Source organism: Argentina silus, assembly GCF_951799395.1.
Source record: "Argentina silus genome assembly, chromosome: 19".
NCBI classification, from domain to species: domain Eukaryota; kingdom Metazoa; phylum Chordata; class Actinopteri; order Argentiniformes; family Argentinidae; genus Argentina; species Argentina silus.
Window position 1 is genome coordinate 9,860,345 of NC_139673.1, and position 19,597 is coordinate 9,879,941.

Sequence of the window (19,597 nt, forward strand, 5' to 3'; positions counted from 1 at the left end):
TTGAAAATCTTAAGTGTGCCTTGTCCTCGTTTCTATAATGCACCACCATGGAGTAGACGACTGAGAAAGGTTCATGAAGGCCTGGCCAAAAAAAACGTGGCCTGGTCCTTTAAGTGGCGCTACATTTTGAAACAGGAAATACACTAATACATCTTCCTTGGCAACCGTTTGATTTTAGCAACCGCTAAACACCGCTGCCTGCTGCCAGCAAATTAGCAATCCAGAGCTAACGTTTCGATAACTGTTTAAAATGCCTTTGATAATTAAAGATTATACATGGACACAGACAGAATCAATGATTTACATAAATGTACCTTTAAAAGGTGCAAAGATTGGGAAAGTAGACATTTTTTGCACGGACGAATATCTAAAGGTAATAAAATCCATCCCGCCTTGTGTGACTAGCGGCTGATCTGTTTGGACATATTATCTACAACCTCTCTGGTTTGGCTCTGGCTCCACTAGATAGCATCCAGTGTTGCTATGTCTATCTCTGTCTAAACAGTTAACCTCTTCTATTTAGGTTCATTTCCCTCCATTTTTATTTGAAGCATTCCTACTTGAGCCCATAAATGATGACAAAAGCACTGCAAAAATTGGAAATGGACTTGCAGTTTTCACTTTGCAGAAAAGGTCAGAGAGACTGTGGGAGCAGCTTATGATGACCAACAGTAAGAGTGTTATTATTTTACAATAGACACACATAATGCAAAGTATTTACAACTTTATTTCATCTATGCCTTTTGTAATCGTTATTATTAATTCCAGTATGTCTTCATCACATTTATTTATTCCGTCACACGTGTGTGTCTCTGTATCAGATGACAAAGATAAATTGAGAGAGATCAGAGAAACAGCACTCCTGAAAGCCCAGGACAAGATTGCTGCTGACTGCAAAGCTAAAGCTACTCGAAAACAAGACGAGAGAAAATATGCACTGGAGACGATGATGAAGGTGATCTATTAATCCTTCTCCTTTTGTCCACATACTGTAACTATATCTTTCAGAATAAAGTGTATTCTGTGGTTGAGAAAACATCTTTATGTATATCTATAGTATTTGTTATTTTCAGCTTGAGGAAGCAGAGAGAGCCAGGATCCAGAAATCTAAGGATGATGAACGGGAGAGAGCAACAGCTGAGTTGGAGGCATGGAAACTAAAGCAGAAGCAAATGGCAGAGGAGGAAACCCAATTAAAGCTACAAAGTCAGAGAATCAAGGCTGAAAAGATACATGGACCAAGATCTACAGAGGAAGGAAAGGTCAAGCATGGTACAGTAAATAAAACCCAGTTAAGCACAACCCAACTTCACATTCTAGTGTTTGTTCATTGAACATTTTTAATGAAATAATGTAAATGTTCTCTCATGTAGGTCAGAAAAAAAGCAGTCAAATATTCGGCAAGAATAAACATGAGGATTTGCCAGCTCCAAGATCCACAGGCAACATCATAATCAAGTTCACCCCACGAGTGTTCCCCACAGCCCTGCGTGAATCCAGAGTTCCAGAGGAGGAGGAGGTGAAAGCTCTCCCCCTTCTCCACTTTCACATATTGACTGAGTCTCTATTTATGATCAGACAACCATATTACACCCATAATACTCTTAAGAGAGATGTCATATTGAAACCATGAATGGTATCATGTTATTTACATCAATGCTGAGATGTTTACATGTCAACCCAAGCTAACCAGATGAACCTCCTCTATTGGAACAGTGGCTTAATAAGCAGGCGGAGGCCAGAAGGACAGTAAATGAAGACCTGGCAGAGCTGAATGACCTAAAGGAAGAAGAGAGGAACCCTGATTGGTTAAAGGAGAAAGGAGAGTAAGTCACCTCATTGTCAAAATCAGGGACCCTTAAACAGGTAAGAACGTTGATATCAAAACTGACATCTTCCTTCTTCGTGTTTTCCAGCAAATTATTTGCAACTGGAAACTACCTGTCTGCAGTCAATGCCTATAGCCTTGCCATACAGCTGAACAGAAAACTTCCTGCCCTATATTCAAACCGTGCTGCTTGTCACCTAAAACTAAGAAATCTCCACAAAGCTGTTGAGGATTCCTCTCGGGTTAGTATTTCAAGTACTGTATACTGTCTAGCCTTCCTTGTGTAGCTGTTTCCATCATAGCATGTATAATGAACAGGTTGCACAATGCATTCATTGTCACCAATGTCACAAATGGCATTGAAAAGTTTTAAAGTTAATGAAAAGTTTTAAAAAGTCATGAGTGTTCATGAATATATCTTCATATTTTTCACTACAGGCACTTGATCTGTTGACACCACCAGTTGCTGACAATGCAAGTGCCAGAGCAAGAGCCCATGTCAGACGCGGCACAGCTTTCTGTGAACTGGAGCTCTATGCTGAAGGTCTGTTTAACCACCATAATACATTATGACTTCCCTTAAGTTTTTGTTTTGTTTTAGATACCTCATAATCCTCCATTTTTGGAGAATTAAAATGCAATGAATAGAAAATTCGGAACTGATAAGGCCAATTCTTCTGAATTGAGACAAAAAAGGACTATATGACGGAGATGGATTTATCTTGGATAAAACTGACCTCTGCTGGTGAAAGATATATTACAGCTATTTTGTTCCAGCTGCCCAGAATGTAAGGCCTATAACTTATCTATCTGTCTATATATCTTCTTTGTTTTTTTAATTTTTAACATAGGTCTTCAAGATTACCAGGCCGCTTTGAAGATTGATCCGCAGAATGAAACTTTACAAGCAGATACATGCAAAATTAGACAAACCATTCAAGGGAGTGCATCCTGCCCTTCAGGAAAATAGAGGGACACGTTGACAAACACTTGTATATTTTTGCATTCGTAAAAGGAACTGTTTTCACTATTTATAACGTTTCTTCTGTATTCCTTATGTAAATGCATATACCATAAAACAATAAACTGAACAATGTAGAGTATTTTAGGTTGGCAGTTGCCATTTAGTGTAGGGCATTTATCAGTTCCTGTAAGACGGGTTGACAGGGACGTTTTGGCTCTGTATTGTTATTAACAAAGCGTACTTTAGTATTAATAATCTGACTCCATTTCACTTAATTTAACACTATGTGAAAACAATTGTTGAGTTTGGGTTGACGAGAGCAGGCATGGTCACGTGAGAATAAATCAAATGAGACTTTAATAACATTGTAAATGGATACATTGATTACGAGGCAAATACCTTGTAAATAATAATTGTCAAACATTTTTCATCCTTGCCTCATGGTAAATGAGAGAAAGAGCAGAGAAAAAAGGGACAGGCTTAACCCTAACCCTTGTCATCAATGTATTCATTTACAAAGTCTAATTTGATTTATTCTCACGTAACAATTTGCTCTAATCAACCCAAACTCAACAAAAATGTATTGAAAGTCAGTGACACGGTCAGTGAGTCTGATTATTCATGTAAAAATATACTTTGTTAATTACAATACAGAGCCACAACATCCCTGTCAACCTTTCTTTTGCAACTGATAAATGGCCTACATTTGGCAACTGCCAACCTAAAAGGCTCAACACCAAACATATGTAAGACATGCTGATGTCGATGAGTTTCTGCAATATGTCGATAGTTTTTGTAGACAATTATTGCACAATACTTGATTGATTGAATAGAAAGATGCAACAAGCACAGTAAAACAAATGTACAGACTGTTGTTTAATTACCACCAAAAAGCATTGTCCATTGAGGGGACTCACTAGCCTAGACAGAGTATATGATGGTGGAGCATGAATTATTGAACTAACTCAGATAGTGTTTTGCAAATTAGGGCAATCATACACCCTGCTTCGATCAAGACTTGTATTGAAGGAGTTGTCACGGTACATGCCACAGTTCCCAAGGTCTTCTGAGAATCTCTGTGACATTGGGTGATAGGTACAGGGTGACGTTTCAAAAGTCGGAGGGCGAACACCATAGTCACTTGATGTAGTCTTGTAGAAGGGGATTTGAGGTTTCGCCCACGGCACTGTGGATGTCTCTTTAAGCGCTGGTACCATAGTACAGGAGAAAACGGGATTTCCAGGGTTTGCACAAGGGGCTCGGTGATATCCTTCCTGCTGGTGATGAGCTGACATCGTGGGGATGCGATGCAATGTCCCTAGGTGGTCACAAGAACAGAAATAACAGAACAAATACTTCAAGACAACTCTGAATGAACTTGCTTTACATAATACTAAAATTGTCAAAGCTAACGTTACCAACAAAACTTTACAAGAGGTTAGCCTACCTTGACGGTTTGACAGGACTGAAGACAGTACTCATAGGAGGACCGATTCCGGATCTTTGTTTTGGTTACCTTGGCTACCTTCCTTAGCAACGACTTTGGCGCGACATCGAATAGATCTAAATATTCTAAATAGGGAGAAACATTCCGCCTGCATCGTGCATCTTAATACAAAGTATTTTTGTGTCAAAAATCATTGTTATGTTTATTTTACGTTTGCATGTATGAAACAAAAACTAAACAATTGAATTCCGCGCTCCTAACGGTAGTTTAGACCGTAGGTAAAGTCGTAAATACAACATGAGTGCTTCTGATGTCGGAATAACTCTTCCACCAATGTGATTGCAACTAACTAACTTGCGTCAATGTTCACAACATGGACAGCTTCTCCTTTGTGTGCTCCTTATTGCATTAGATACATCTGGGGAACTACTTTCTTAATGTTAAAACTGTACAGAAATTCTGCAAACTATTGATAGTTATTAACCATCTATGTTATTAAAAAAATATGTGTTTTGGAAGCTATTTCTCCACGGAGAAGGTGAGGGAACGTCACAACTCGTAAACTCGGGTACATCATCCTTCTACCTAGAGTTTCTACTTGGAGCTCCGACTAGGAGGCTCGTTTCAAGTGTTTATTTCCGAGTTCGAAACTTGTGTTTACGACACTACGACGTGACTGGAACGCACCATAACAGAGCTGATTTACCATGTGATATATGGACTAGAGTATGATGGGATAAGTAGTTTCTATTAAGGGAAAAATATATGTACCTTCAGTCACCAACTCAAATAGAAAACTACACGTCCCACTCGTCATGTTATCCGCTGTTCGGCTTTTTTCTGAAGGTTTGTGTTGTTGATAATGATGAGGCTATGAGGGCGCAGTTGTGAATGTAATATCAGGAATCGCTTGCAGACATATTCATTATCGCGTAGGACGTCTACGTTGAATATTGAAAAACATAGCAGGTAATTCTCTGAATGTGTGTCAATGTCGTATGAGTGGTTTGCAAGACGGTTGGGTGGCATTTTACGAAGACCCGTTGGTTTGCTAACGTTTTTAGCTTAGCTTGTATTCGCCGTTGGCGTCGTGCTCTCCCCGGTGTTGATGTTTTCAATCTGTCCAGCAGTTTTTTCAACACACCCTGATACGCGAATGTTTTAGAGCTGTTTTGTTATTTTTTTTGTCATGCAAGCTGTTCTATTAGCCTGTTTATATAATTTGTCTATGCATTGACTATGGAATTGGGTTTATACGTTTGCCAAGTCTTATTAATACTTGAACAATCTGTTTGCTTGCTAAAAACACAGTCTGTGACAGTTAGCTTGCTGGCTAGCAAGCTATCAGCATCATTGGACATAGTTTACAGTAGACCATCTTTGCAGTTCAGCGCAGTGCAGTCAGTCCCCATTGTACTATAGGAGGTTTTGGAAGAATGTTGCAATTTCTGGCAATACAGCTTGATGCACTGACTCACTCACACAACAGTTCCTCGCCTCGGCCGCCAAGATTTTTTAAATGGTGTTTTATGCAAGGCAAACCATTATACTGCTACGTTTACAACATCATGAATACAAAACCTCTCTGTCAATCCTTCTTATTTGAATTACCTTCACACATCTAAACAAACAGCGAGCAATCATTCACCGGTAAAGGCATGATCTGTCAATATGGCAAACGTTTGCTGATGTGATGATGACTTTTTGATTTTTAAAAACATTTCAAATCTCGATGTTATGTTAGTGAACAACAGTTTGCTCATCCTATGTAAATGTTGTATTTCACTATTCAAATGTTTGTCTCAAGCTTTTAAAGTAGAACTTCCCCATGCAGTTTTGTTACAATAAACCCCTTTGTCTTTTACCAGCTGAGCAATGTCGGAGAGCTCCAGTGACACGGAGTCCTCCTGTGGGTGGACTATCATAAGCAATGAGGTAAGGCATGTCTTCTTAACCCAACATGTGCTTATTTGATTCCCCATCAGCCTGAGCACCTGTCCCTCACCTCTGATAAGACCTATACCTTTACTACCACAGCCCAAGAAGGTCAATACACTAACTGCACTGGTCTACAGTTAGACATAACAGCTACAGGGACTCCTTTTTGTTTGTCATTATTTGTTTATTTTGTGTGTATTTGATCCTACAGTTGTAATATAAGGTTAATTTGAAATGCACTTATTTTGCAGAAAAGTAATTGTCATTCACTGTGCCTTGCAGAGTCATGACTAGTGTTGCTTTGGGTTACTGATTAGTCTCATCAATGGACTGATGAACATATGCTTTCATAGGAAAGGATTCCTTTACATCCCCATCAAATTTTTATATAAATAGGATATAGCCTAGGAACTAGTCTTTTTTTATCTTGGGGGATTAAGATCAAGTCTGATAATGGCCTCCTCAGCATTAAAAGCAGTGCTTTGTGTTTCTAAGGGTTCAGATATTGAGACCCTGGGGCCAGAGAATGGGCAGGAATGTGGTGCTGACCTCCCTAAGAGTACTTCAATGCTTGAGCCTGATCCTGAGGACCAACCCGCCTCCCCCTCTGGTAGGAGCAATTGCCACACACTCTGCTCTGGCCTAGTTAAGCTGCACAGTTAGATTTTTGTACACAGATGAAGTTAATGTATTCAAAAGAAATATCTATTAAATGTCACATTGACACAAAATCTTAAATGGACAGCGAGTGAAATTGCTACTACAGTACATTGTGATATGCATGTGCTGTAAACAAGACAGACAGGAATTTGGTTTGACCGTCATAAAGCACATTTTTAGTAACAACATTTAACGTGGTCACATCGTGGTGCACACTGAACATTGAGTTTGACTCATTCGCTATTTTGGATTTTAAAGAGAAAAAAATCTGTGTCATGGTTAAAATGTGGTCTGTTGAAAAATGTGTTTCAGCTGAGTGCACTGAAGAGAGGGGAGAGTCTTCCCTCGAAGCCACTATTCTCTCCCTGAAAGAAACGACCTTAGATGATACTTTGTCAGCCTCTGAGGTGAGGGGAGAAACCCCAAAACATTTTTCAGCTGCACATTTGTATGAGTCCCCATGGCCGGTGTCCATGCCAACCATCTGGAACCTATTCTCTGCAGGCTGGAGGCGAGGTAGCCGGGGACGAGCATGTCACGCTGTGCTCCTCCAGCGACCACTCAGACATCATGACTCTGGGGGACGCCAGGGAGGCTGAGCTGGGGCCTTGGGATGAGCATGCAGAGGTGGAGGAGGAGGAGGCCGCGGTCAGCGAGGAGCTCTACCTGGGCACCTCCTCCAGCAGCCAATACACCTTCAGTGCTGCCGAGACTGGTAGGCAACCAACACATCCACTCACCAACCCCACATTAACACAATCCTTAACACAGATCATCAATACAACTGATATATACGTGCCTCAATGTGACACTGTGTTAGGAGTAATACAGTCCATTTATGAGACCCCAGTGTATCTTCATAATGTTAGTAATGAAGTCTCCATACGAGACTAGGATGGTCTGATGATCAAGCGAGCCGGAGTGAAGTAGCATACGGACACCTGGTCGTCGTGTCTACAAACAGAAGAACAAAAACAAACCCCTCCTCCTCTTCCTTTCCCCTCGCCCTATAGCAGGGCTGATGATGAGCCACTGGAAGCTTCCACAGAGTCTGTGGGACTTGGGCTGTCATCTGAAAGGCCAGCTGTCTGGCAGCGGCTCCCTCTCAGGTGGCCTAAACTGGACTGGAGTGAATATGATAGTGTGCTTGTCTTGCTCAACACTGGCAGGCCTAACCATGTCCCTGATAAGCTGCTGTCACCCAGAATGCCGTCCGATGATGTAAACAAGTTCTACCTCTTTTGAAGCGTGTTGCAACCGCCAGTCAATGTGTGACAAAGTGCTTGTGTGGAATTTCAGCATGGGTGTGATAATGTGTTGTGTGCTTAACTACTGGAAGTCGTCCCAGGGTTGATTTGGCAGAAGGTCGTTGGTTTTGCTTGCTCTGCTTTTTGATGTTCCTGATGAATAATTACAGGGGATTTCTTCTTAATGTACATGTATTATTATTATGAGTTAGTATTAGATAGCCTCAGCCTCCTGTATTTTTTTATTATTATTATTTTTAAATAGTTTTTTGTAAGTTTTAGGCTTGGGGGGCCAGGGGGGGATCACCCCTATGATCATGTAACCTAGATCAAACCTGATATACTGTTGACATATTGTTTACGTCTTTTAGCATGTTGCTTCTTTGCTTCGTGATTTCCTAATCAGATTTTGCAACCAGTGGCCTTTGGTTGTGGAGTGAAGCTATTTGAATTGCAGAGAACAGTGTGTGATGGTAAAGCAAGCAATCTCCCCTTTGGAGATAGAACTAGACTTTTCATGGGCCCGTTGTTTTAGGTTTTCCATTGCACCTCGATCTAGACGAATAAGACATTATGCTGGTTGGTCTAATATGGATCAGTGACATACAGTATAATGCATCATTTTAATGACAATACAGCAAAGGAGTTACATTTATCTATATAGCGGTATTCTCCTGTTACTGGATTAATGAGTGTTTACTCTTAGAACATACCGTAGTTCAAGCAGCAATATGCTGTTAATGATGTCAGTGTGTGTGTTTTAGTGTGGTTCACAAGCATGTGTCTAGCTTGTGAATATGGATTGCATTAATTACTGATTCACTCATCACCAGCCTTGCAAACTGTGTGTGTGTGTGTTTCTGCAGTGTTCCCAGTGGAGCAGCCAGTAGTGGCAGACTCCAGCAGCAGTGAGGATGAGGCAGGGGAGCAGGTCACCCCAGTGGTGCGGAGGCGCAGGGTGAGGAAGAGCACAACCAGCTCTGTCGCTGAGCCAGAGGAGGAGGCGCAGGAGTCTGGCCATAGTGACAGAGAGGAGACACGAGAGGAGGCGTACCAAGAGGAAGAGGAGCAGGAGGAGGTGCAGCAGGAGCCTCGCGTTGCACCCCCGCCTCAAGGCCATGTCAGTGGCACCCTCAACAAATGTATCCTGTTGGCCCTGGTCATAGCCATCAGCATGGGCTTTGGTCACTTTTATGGTAAGTGTCATGAGGGAAAATCTCTACTTATTTGTAAGTCGATAAGTCATCTCTATCTGTCTTTATAAAGATAAATATTGATAAACATTAGGAGGATATAAAAAATCTTGACATTTACAATCAAGAAATGTACAGCCACAAAATCAAGAAAAATAAATATTCTCATAGATATTTATAGATAAAGATGCAAATATTATGCATGTTATTTTACCTTCTTTGTTGTTGTTTTCTTTCAACATGTGTTGGTTTTGCTCTCTAGGTAAATTTGAAGGTACCGTATGGAAAAAAGAGTTTGAGGGTAACTGTCAACCTGTTTGGGTGGTCATGTGAATGTGTCAACACTAGCAGTAGCAGTTTTGAATAGCAAACCTGAATAACTAAACCTGTGTGTGATCATATGAAGCATGGCAAGTGCCACTTATGACATGTAGATGGATTTTCATCCTATTTAAAGGATATATCCTATGAAATGTAATCTGAGCGTGAGAAGAGAATAACAGTGCATGTTCTAGAATCCATCCCTATCAAAATGATGAGTGGATATAACCACAGTCATACAGTGTCTGGGTTGTGTTCATTAGGCATTAGTGATGTCCACCTGTCAGCTCAGAGCTGGCTGAAAAGTGATATTCTGAAACATGACTGAATTATTTTCATCTCTGTAGCAACGATGAGATGTCAGATTTTGCCAGTTGACCACAAACCAGACACTCATGATGGGTCACCTGTTAAATGTTAGCCTGTCATTTTACTTTCTGTACATGTGCGTGGTAGTACATCAATTAGCAGTTGATTTTCCCAAAATGCATCCCAGGCATGGAATATCAGGGAATTTACTATATTTGGTATATACTATATTTTTTCATGTGGTCATGAAATTCAGGGAATTCCAAATTATACCATCAGGAAATGAGTTTTTCCATCTCTGTCCCCCAAGTTGGTGTTATATTTCCATTTCTGATCAATATACCCAAAATTGAGTAATTGGTAACACTAATCGATCAGCATGGATAGAATTTGTCCATGAAGAACCCCATTTACATATTGCACCTAATATCATTTCTCACAACCTTTTCTTCATTCGTGTCCCCATTCTTGAATTTGTGTAATCATCTCGCATACAATGAATATCTACTCTTATTATTCCTATTCCTATTATAAATGCAGGTAAAGTAATATGTTCTGTCTCACAGGCACAGTACAGATTCAAGAGAGGCAGAAGATTGTGGAGAAAGTCAGAGTGAATGAGATTGGCGATTCCAGAAATCTCCATCAGTGTCAGAAAGGACGAAATATCATCAGCAAGGTCTGTAAGGACGTGGCCACCTCCTCCCCATGACCCTTTCTATCATGGGAATAAACAAAAGTATTTATTTTCCCTAGGCACAAATTGATTTCGATCTTTGTGTTACTTTTCTTATGTTTTTCTATACCTTTGGTGAACTTTGTTCCAGCTATAGGATTCTCTTACTCTTCTGTTTTGACTGATCTCATGCTGAAACTAGTTATTTCAGTGCATAAGTATTCCCAGTTCCGTTTGGCACTAGTGGAAGAAATAATTAAATTACGGCTCAAATGCCAAAATTCTTCCATATTCAGTCCATATCTTTCTGGTATTGATTTACCCATAAACATACAGCAAGGCTCAGTCAATCCACTTATTTCACTCTTCTCTCTAAAAGAAAGTTAAGTTCCACTATATTAAGTCAGGTCAGGTGCTGTTTGCAATTGCAACGACATTAAAGGCTAAATGATGTGGCTGAGATGATCACTTGGCGGAGGCTTGAGTCATTATCCGCAAAGGCAGTCAGTGGGGCGTCTTATGGTAATGCTTGTGCTCACCATGGTGATGCTGTTTCCACGCGTTTAGGAAGTGGTTGAGAGTCTCACAGACGACCTAGAGGACAAACGTGACATGGTGCAGTCCCTCACAGGGATTATGGATAAGATTACTAAAGAGAACCAGGATCTCACATTCAAACAGGCACAGCTACAGGTAAAATACAAGTCCACTTTCCAGTTCAAGAACTGTCAATATAAATTGCGGGAGGCCTAGTATCGTAGCAATAAAGAGTCAAGTGCTGCAACAAAATTCACCATTAATGATTTGTTGTTTATTTTGAGTGTTAAGATGTTCTTTATCTTAACCATCAACTTAAAAATTTAAGCCTAACAGAGAGAGCTTATTTTATTGTTTATGTACATTTTTTTTTTCTTTACTTTTCCCTGAAGATAGCTCAACATTTTTATTTCAGGGAAAGCAGCGTTCTCTAATCTAGCCCTTCAGTGATGCATAACACTTTATTTATGTATTTATTCCTCTCTTCAAACAAGGCCCAAACAGAGGACTTAGTCGCGCAGCTGAAGGAGACTGTAGAGGAGAGGGTTAAGATCGAGTCTCACCAGAAGCACCTGACGGTGGAGAACCAGCTGCTAAAGAATTCCCTGGAACGTGAGGAAGAGTCCCTGTCCAGCCTGCAGGAGGAGCTGAGGAACCTGCGCTCGCAGATCCGAGACCTGGAGGAGATGGGCGCCGGGGCGGACTCCATCCTGTCTGAGAACCAGAGGCTGAAGGACCACCTGGAGGAGGAGAAGCAGCGCATTCGCAGCTTTCTGAGCCAGAGGGAGGCACTGATGGCCGAAGCCCAAACACTGAGGAAGGAGCTGGATAAGGAGCGGAGGGTGACGGACCAGCTGAGAGAGGAGCTGGAGCAGCTGAGCAGCCGCAGCGCCGGGGCCGGAGGAGAGGCTGACCCAGAGACGGAAGAACTGCAGTCTCGTCTCTTGGAGCTGGAGAAGAAGCTGAGCTTTGAGCAGCAGCGCTCAGATCTGTGGGAGAGGCTCTACGTGGAAACTAAAGACGAGGGGGCCAAGGGAGACAAGCAGTCCAAAGCCAAGAAGCCCAAGGATGGCGTGATAGGGAAGGTGAAGGAGACTTTTGATGCCATGAAGAACTCCACCAAGGAGTTTGTGCACCACCACAAAGAGCAGATAAAGAAAGCCAAGGAGGCTGTGAAGGAAAACCTGAGGAAGTTCTCGGACTCAGTGAAATCGACCTTCCGTCACTTCAAGGATTCGGCTTCGCGTATGATGGACAAGAATCGGCGGCCTCACGAGAGGAGGTTTAATGAGAGGAAGGACGCAAAGACTGAGCACGGCGAGCAGCAGGAGAAGGAGCAGCGTAAAGAACAAGGAAACAAGCGCCCAGATGATGAGTCATGGCAACACCGAACCCACAAGCCCCTGCATCGCCACCCACGGAAATCCACGGACGACTCTTTCCAGACCAACCATAACACTAGAAAGTCAGGGGGTAAAGTCCAGGATCCAGACACTGAGAGTTGGAAAGAAGTGCCCAAAGGTTGTTCAGGGGTCTTCGACTGCGCGTACCAAGAATCCATGAGCCTCTTCAACAAAGCAATGGACCCTATAAGAGCTGATGAGTTCAACCAGCTCCTTCATAGCTATCTCCAGCAAGAGGTGGACCACTTCCACCACTGGACGGAGCTCGAAAGCTTCATTAACAATTTCTTCCACAACGGCGTCTTTATCCACGACCAGATGCTGTTCACAGACTTTGTCAGTGGTGTCGAAGACTACCTGGAGGACATGGATGAGTATCATGGCCACGCTGATGACGTATTTGAGGATCTTGATGAGTATGTCTACAGGCACTTCTTTGGTGATGCCTACTCACAGCGTTATGGGCCAAGGTAAGCTTCCTCTATTTTTCAAAACAGGTTCCAAGTTCTATATGTTGTGTGAATGCTTTGTAGGCATACAAAGCTGAAGAACTTAACCGTATGTTTGTTTCTATTTGTGATCTCCCAGTAGACCCTTTGAGGGGCCAGACACAGATACTAAAGAGGAGAGACAGGCCAAGCAGCAACAGCGTAAGCAACAGAGGGCCCGGCCCCGGCCACAGAGAGAGAGGAAATGGAGCAGACACGGACGGAACACAGACAGACACATGGCTGATGTCAAAATAGAGCTGGGTCCTATGCCCTTTGACCCAAAATATTGAGAATAATCTTAATTAATCTGTTTTTATAATGGCTTAACCTGATATTGTAGTTGCAAATTCTATTTGGGATGTGTTTGATGGAAAGCCGCCTTTTTATTTTATTTGTGATTTTGCACTATGTTTACTTTTAATGCTTCCTGAATGTTCCCCAGCTTTCTGTGTCTTGTAAAGCAATCCTAGGTTAGAGTGGCAATACTGAAGTATATGTAAATATGAATAAGAGCAACTATATGGGAATACAGTAGATGTCAGCTAATTTTAGTATGTGTTCTTTGTCATCAGGTCAGCTGTTCCATGTTAGTTGTGCATCTTCTTGAGAGATTTCACTAACAATGTTATTTGCACAAATTACCATTTTCATGGCCCAAATGTATTGTAAGTGATCCATTGGATCCAATGCATACGTCTTATTTTTGTCAGTAAAGTTGAGGAGAGTCATGCCCTGATAAAGCAGTGCATGCATACTTAATTTTAACCCCAACATTACCATTCAAAATGGTAAATTTAAATGTAAAAAAATCTAAATGTAATATTCATACTGTTTTGTGCAGTAAAACTTGAAAAGTAGTGATATCACTGAAAAGTACTTACATTTAGTGTTTAAATGTATTCACATTAGCCCCCGCAGTCAATCATCTATATCATTTGCTGCTGTGTTGACAGATTTGTCTGAAATGGTGAGATAAAGTGCAACTGTGTTGTAGTTTGCTTCCAAAGTGAAATGTTTGGTAGTTTAATTCATTGTTCAGTAACATTCCAACTATAGCTTGTTTTACTGATTATTTCCTTTATTTTAAAATATGCTATTTAACAAAGAATTGCAGCTTCCCAATAAAAAATAAGTTTGTGGCCGCTGCTGTATCTTCCTTTCACTCTGGATGGTTGAATAATGTGGTCATAAGTAGGATTTAATATTACCTGATATAATATGTAGACATTCCTCACACCAATTCTTCAGTATATCATCACTCAGTGGTGAGATTTAGTTGAGAAAAGGTTATTCACATTATACATTATACAAATGCAGGGTACAGTGAACAACTCATTTGTTAAATTATTCAACTTAAAACAATAATGTATTCCTTTTATACACAACACAAATCCATGTTGATAATGTAAATAAATTATCAAGCTTGTGATGTTCAGTGCCTTTTATAAACGAGGATGTTATTCCCAACCCGTCCCTCAGGAACATGAGTGTGGAATATCTCTGCACTTCTCACAAATCTATTCCCGTCCAAGAATGCAGAGATCTCCTGAAAAGATAAGAAAATACCAGTTCAATTTGTGCAAAGGTAAAGGAGTGTTCTATCAGTTACAACAGTGAGTCTAGAAAGGCTAAAGATAGAGTATCTCTGACCTTCTCCAGAACATCAAAGAACACCAGATGGGTTGGTAGCGAGGACTTGTATGGAAATGCAGTCCTCAGCCAACGGAGAGGGTCATCAAAGAACATCTCGGCTTCGTCTACGTAGCTCTCGTCTCCTGCCAGATCCGGTGGGCATTCCAGGAAACGCATACTCATTGGACAGTGGATGTGGCTACAAAGAGACATATCTCAGTGCACTGCCTTCAGTGGTAGATCTTGTCATAGCTTGAATAATGAATGGGGACTACAAGAGTCTCAATGACAACATAATAAATATGAGCTTAAACATTGTCTACCTGTAGAAAGGTGTGGAGTGGCAGGGCATTAGGAAGAGGACGTCAGGCTGCCGGGTGGTTGAGGGGACGCTGACATCACACAGTGTCTGCAGGTGACCCATGACGTCCAGAGTGCCTCGCTGGTGAACCAGGCCCGTGTACAGGGCTGGCACCAGGTTGGAAACTAGTAAGGCACATGCCGCAGGCCGCCTCCAGCTTTTCAGATTCGCCATAGATAGGCCTGCAGTAAACATAAAGCAATCACACAGTATGAATATATGTTCTGATAATGTGTTTTATTAGAATCTTCTTGGAAATTTGAATAGTTACCGCAATACACCATACAGAACGGAAGCACAGGGTAGATGAATCGGAACTCCTTGTGAGGTAGAAAACTGGGAAGAAAGAAAAATATTCCTTATATATCTTATGACATGACTGGGGTACTGTAGTGTCTTCGCTTTTACCCATTACCCATTACTTGAGTCCATTATTTACAATAACCATCATCACTAGAATGAAATACAAAAAGCCATACCTGTAAACCATTACTGTCCAGACTACTGTTATCAACAGTATTCTGTATTTTTTTGAAGCCAGTGTGCATCCATAGAGGAAGAAAGGGAGATGAGGACCAAGGACAGCCACGAAGCCCTGAGTGAAGTACCAGTGCCACGGGTGAGAACCGTAGAACTCTGCCACGTTGTGCAAGACGTTAAACTTCAGGAAGTTATACTGCACCAGGGTCCACTGTGGGAGACAATTCATAAAGGAATGTGCTGCTATTCTCATGATATGATCTGAATAGTATATTGGCTTGGACATCAAATCGTGTGATTTGTAAAGACTATTCATATCAAATTAATTTTCTTTACCTCGCCATAGAACATGCAGTCAATCAAAGTCGAAACACCAAGGGTCAAAGCCCTATAAATTGAGAAGAGGTTTATCCAATAACTGTGGATATGTGAAATAAAAATATAAATATGCAGCTGATGACACAATGGTCTCCCCCATACGACAGACCATACCCAATGGGAAGGCAGCGGTGAGTTATGAGCCTGAGCTTGTTTTCTTCCCTCCAGAAGTGGTACACCAACGGAGGAAGCCACACAATCAAGGCTGTCGGGCGAACAAGAACTGCCAAGGCAACCAGGGTCAAGTATTTCGCGCTGTAAAGGAAACGAGTGAAATATGCTTTGAACAGAATTCAACACCGTCACTACAAGGGAGATTTATTCCTCGATTAAAATGGCCAATTTTAAAGGTGTCCTACCTGTTGTGTGTTTTTGAGCCTGGCAGGGGATAGTAGAAGAGAGCCAGAGTTGTGAGGGTGGTCTCCATGGTGTTGGTAAGAGTCCTGGTGCAACAGTACCATGTGAACCAAGAGCAGAGCTGGCAGAAGAACTGGTGACAAACAAAGAAAACACTTTTTATGATTTATGCAGCATAATACAGTATAATGATGTTAGCATGGTTTCAGCCCAGCCAACAATCTCAAGATTAGAATGAGTGGAAATGTCTTAAGACCCAAAGTACTGCATATGTGTAAGCAGTGTTTTTACCGTCCATTTAGCAACATCAGAATGCTCCAGTGTTTTGATGAGAGAGTACAGTTTTATGTCTGCCAATGCAGAGAGGAGAGCTTGTACAACACGTGGTAGCCATACCTGCAGAAACCAGAGGATAGATCCAGGATGAGGTCCAGAGTAAAGTCACATCGAATGCATTTAGCTGAAAACAGTTACTTACTCAACTTACCAAGAGTTGGACTGAGTCATAGCTTAGAACGTGCAATGTCTTATATATCATTGCAAAGAAGAGAGGGTAGGAGAAGCCTCTTATTCCCGCTTTCCATTCCCAGGTCAGATAGCCATAAGTGAAGTTATTAAGGATTAACAGAAGACAAAGATTTCTACACAGGCAAAAGTGTGTACATATACGTATTAGTGTACATATAATCATTAATGCAGGGGGAAGAAAGGCTTTTCATTGCAAGGATATTCGAAAACCATGAGATGGGAGACTTCAAGGGACTGCCAGTATTCATCTGGGACAAAGCTGGTCTGGACCAGTAAGCAGTTGATTAGACGAAATACCACAGTGAATACAGCGACACTGACCCCCAGTACACCTGTGGTTAAAAAACACAAACAAAAAAAGACTTCAAATCAGTGTATAAATCACAATTTTAAGTAATTTGAAATACTTTCACCCAGACATTGCCACTTTATCAAGGTAGACTATGTTTCCTTTTGCATCTTCACCTGTTGCCTTTCTTAATTGTAGGCAAATCTATTCCCATACAAGAGGAGTAACATCTTATTGTGAGTCCTACGATGATTATCAACTAGTTACATGATGTTAGTCTGCTAGATAGTAGCCTATCATAAACTCCTTCTATAACAAACAGGGCACACATACCATTGTCAAGGGGACACGTATCTTCTTTATTGTACAGCTGGGATTTTCGTTTCCTCAGTTTAATAGGCTCAGAAAATGCATTACTCCCTATGTTTAGGCGTGCACGGATCTTCTCCATAATCTATAATAACAATTGTATCTAAGGCAATCTTGTAACTTCATAATATGACAGTGTAAATTATTTGGGAGCAGCCCTTCTAGGTAGATACTCTCTCACATGAGTTCCGTGTTTGTAGATGACGTCAGATGTTTAGTGGCTAGTAAAAGCAGCAGTTATTTTCGACCTAACATTCATGTGATACATATCAGCAATTTTAAGTAATATGAAATGTCTATAATATATTATAATATTCGTTTGATATGAGAAGAAATATGTTCTACGGGGATTTACTTTACAAAATAAAATAGCAAAATGCCATAAAGTTTCTCCTCAGTACGTCTGTCCCTTATCGCTCGCCGTAGATGCATGTTCGACCTTAGTTATGTAGTTAGCTAGTTGTCGAACTGTTATTTGCCCCAAGACGCTTGGATTTCCAACACTGTTAAAGATTGTGGTGAGTTTGACCAGATAATAAGCTACAACTGATCAAACAAAGCTTAGACGTCTATGTTGCCTGCTTCTCTGAAGAGTAGGTAGCAGCCGGATTGCATCCTCCTCAATGTAAGTCCTCTGTGGACAGAGTCGGACTCAGAAACTTTGTCATCATGTATCGAAATAAAGATGACCCCGCCAAGACACAGTTTTTAATACAAATCCTTCTTTCACTCTCTCTCTGATGGTTCGTCGGGTGGTTGTCCCTTTTGACAGGCATCAAGCTTGCCAAATGTCCATTGCAAAGTAATGTAATAGCGAGCTAACATTGACAAAATCCCGAGTTGAATTTGCAGCTGAAGTTAGCTCGTTTCATAGTATACCCCTTAGTAGTTAAAAAGTGCTTTTATTTCTGTATTTATTGCACATTGGCAAGCTTGATGCCCGTCAGAGGACAACCATCCGACTCAGAGTGAAATAATGTATTACAAACTGTCTGATGCATTATTATATCACATCATGCATCTCAGTCATTGCTTTGCATCCTGCAAGTTTTACATATTATCTGCAGCCATGGTAGTTTCACATGTAACATTATTCTGACATATTATTTTATAGACCATGAGACATGTCATGCATCAATATTTGACAGTGACTTGTAGGCTTTTTGTGTGTTTCCTGATTACTACAAAAACACATTTATAGAAATGATCAAACACAGTTGACATGCTGTCAGTGTCACCTTATTATTGGATAAAAGGTCTGAACTAACTGTGTTCCTGTATTGTATGATTCTCTCCGTCCAACTCAGCAATGCAAGCAAAGTGATCCTGATCCCGAGAAAACATGTTCCCGCGAAGGATACCCTTCACACAGATTGTCTTTGCCACTGTGCTTGGAGTTGCTGGTGGTGTTTATATATACAGACCCATATTCGAGCCCCAGCTCAAGAGTGAACCAGGACAGCAAATCAAGGATGCGCCACAGCCTCAAAGTCAACCTGAGGATAATCGGAGTACCCCAGAGAGTCAAGGACAGTCTCAACACGATACAAATGTGCACAAGAGTTCTGGACAGTCGGAGGCTAAAGCAGAAATGGTCACCAATGATTAATTGATGTTAATTTCATTGTGGTTTGGTATGCAAACTAGACATATCATGTTAACATGTTTAATAAAATTCCTTATGTCACTGGATGAGCTCCACTTCCACAATGAATGAGTTTCATGTGTCAGTGCAGGTTACACTGGGAGCCACAAGGTGGTAATATTTCACTCGACATTGTAAGCACTGCAGTTAGTTCCACACTCGGGTGATCTGTGCTTGAAATCAAACAACGTATAACTGTTGACTAGTTATGTGACAGGAAGCGATCCAGAAAGTACTGAAAAACTTACAAAAGTTTTCATTATTCAACTCTTGTGTTAAATTCAATAATAGAGGAAAGGTATGTCTTGTTGATGAGTTTGCGTGGTTTCTGGTCTGGCATCCAGAGTAATTCTAACCTCAAAAGCTCATCAATCATGATTCTAACCATCATTAACTGGCCATACGTGTATGACTGAGCCTGTCGTTCTCCGTCATACACGTCTGGCTAATCATCTACAAGACATTCTATAGTAATCCAAATCCTGCGTAGGGGGGGGTTTTCCGCTCCTAACCCAATGTAGTTTAGAAGGAGGGGCTGAAAAGT

The 19,597-nt window shown here is 41.2% G+C and overlaps 3 protein-coding genes across 7 annotated transcripts; 2 read left to right on the top strand and 1 right to left on the bottom strand.

The window, feature by feature from the left end:
- Positions 1-250: 250 nt before the first annotated feature.
- dnaaf4 (dynein axonemal assembly factor 4) lies at positions 251-2,816 on the top strand (the record flags this gene model as incomplete). The annotated part of the gene is made up of 9 exons (XM_083691677.1): positions 251-373; positions 524-671; positions 822-955; positions 1,074-1,272; positions 1,374-1,519; positions 1,717-1,826; positions 1,917-2,070; positions 2,267-2,372; positions 2,680-2,816. The coding sequence occupies 9 exons, from the start codon at positions 251-253 to the stop codon at positions 2,796-2,798; spliced, it is 1,239 nt and encodes a 412-aa protein (XP_083547803.1). The 3' UTR covers positions 2,799-2,816.
- Positions 2,817-5,099: 2,283 nt separating this feature from the next.
- On the top strand, positions 5,100-14,155 carry ccpg1 (cell cycle progression 1). 5 transcript variants are annotated; one of them, XM_083691224.1, is made up of 11 exons: positions 5,100-5,208; positions 6,108-6,174; positions 6,673-6,787; positions 7,150-7,244; positions 7,342-7,552; positions 8,951-9,280; positions 9,540-9,578; positions 10,474-10,586; positions 11,151-11,276; positions 11,615-12,993; positions 13,112-14,155. In XM_083691224.1, exons 2-11 carry the CDS (start codon positions 6,115-6,117, stop codon positions 13,302-13,304), a joined length of 2,661 nt encoding a protein of 886 aa, XP_083547350.1. In that variant the 5' UTR covers positions 5,100-5,208; positions 6,108-6,114; the 3' UTR covers positions 13,305-14,155. The 5 variants fall into 5 exon arrangements, with proteins under 5 accessions (XP_083547350.1, XP_083547351.1, XP_083547353.1 ...); XM_083691225.1 differs by having other exon boundaries at positions 13,115-14,155; XM_083691227.1 differs by lacking the exon at positions 11,151-11,276.
- Positions 14,156-14,275: 120 nt separating this feature from the next.
- Positions 14,276-17,579, bottom strand: pigb (phosphatidylinositol glycan anchor biosynthesis, class B). The gene is made up of 12 exons (XM_083691231.1): positions 17,373-17,579; positions 16,953-17,082; positions 16,710-16,827; positions 16,514-16,618; positions 16,225-16,355; positions 15,980-16,120; positions 15,824-15,875; positions 15,487-15,698; positions 15,279-15,343; positions 14,970-15,189; positions 14,665-14,845; positions 14,276-14,560 (listed from the first exon to the last, which is right to left on the bottom strand). Exons 1-12 carry the CDS (start codon positions 17,488-17,490, stop codon positions 14,447-14,449), a joined length of 1,587 nt encoding a protein of 528 aa, XP_083547357.1. The 5' UTR covers positions 17,491-17,579; the 3' UTR covers positions 14,276-14,446.
- Positions 17,580-19,597: the final 2,018 nt, after the last annotated feature.

Excerpts from the sequence above, each read along its gene's own strand:
- pigb (XM_083691231.1), bottom strand. The coding sequence starts at position 17,490 with ATGGAGAAGATCCGTGCACGCCTAAACATAGGGAGTAATGCATTTTCT. Across the intron at positions 14,846-14,969 it reads CACTCCACACCTTTCTACAG|CCACATCCACTGTCCAATGA; the intron begins GTAGACAATGTT and ends GTCTCTTTGTAG. Across the intron at positions 14,561-14,664 it reads TCTTTGATGTTCTGGAGAAG|GAGATCTCTGCATTCTTGGA; the intron begins GTCAGAGATACT and ends TTATCTTTTCAG.
- ccpg1 (XM_083691224.1), top strand. The coding sequence starts at position 6,115 with ATGTCGGAGAGCTCCAGTGACACGGAGTCCTCCTGTGGGTGGACTATC. Across the intron at positions 11,277-11,614 it reads TCAAACAGGCACAGCTACAG|GCCCAAACAGAGGACTTAGT; the intron begins GTAAAATACAAG and ends TCTTCAAACAAG. Across the intron at positions 12,994-13,111 it reads TCACAGCGTTATGGGCCAAG|TAGACCCTTTGAGGGGCCAG; the intron begins GTAAGCTTCCTC and ends GTGATCTCCCAG.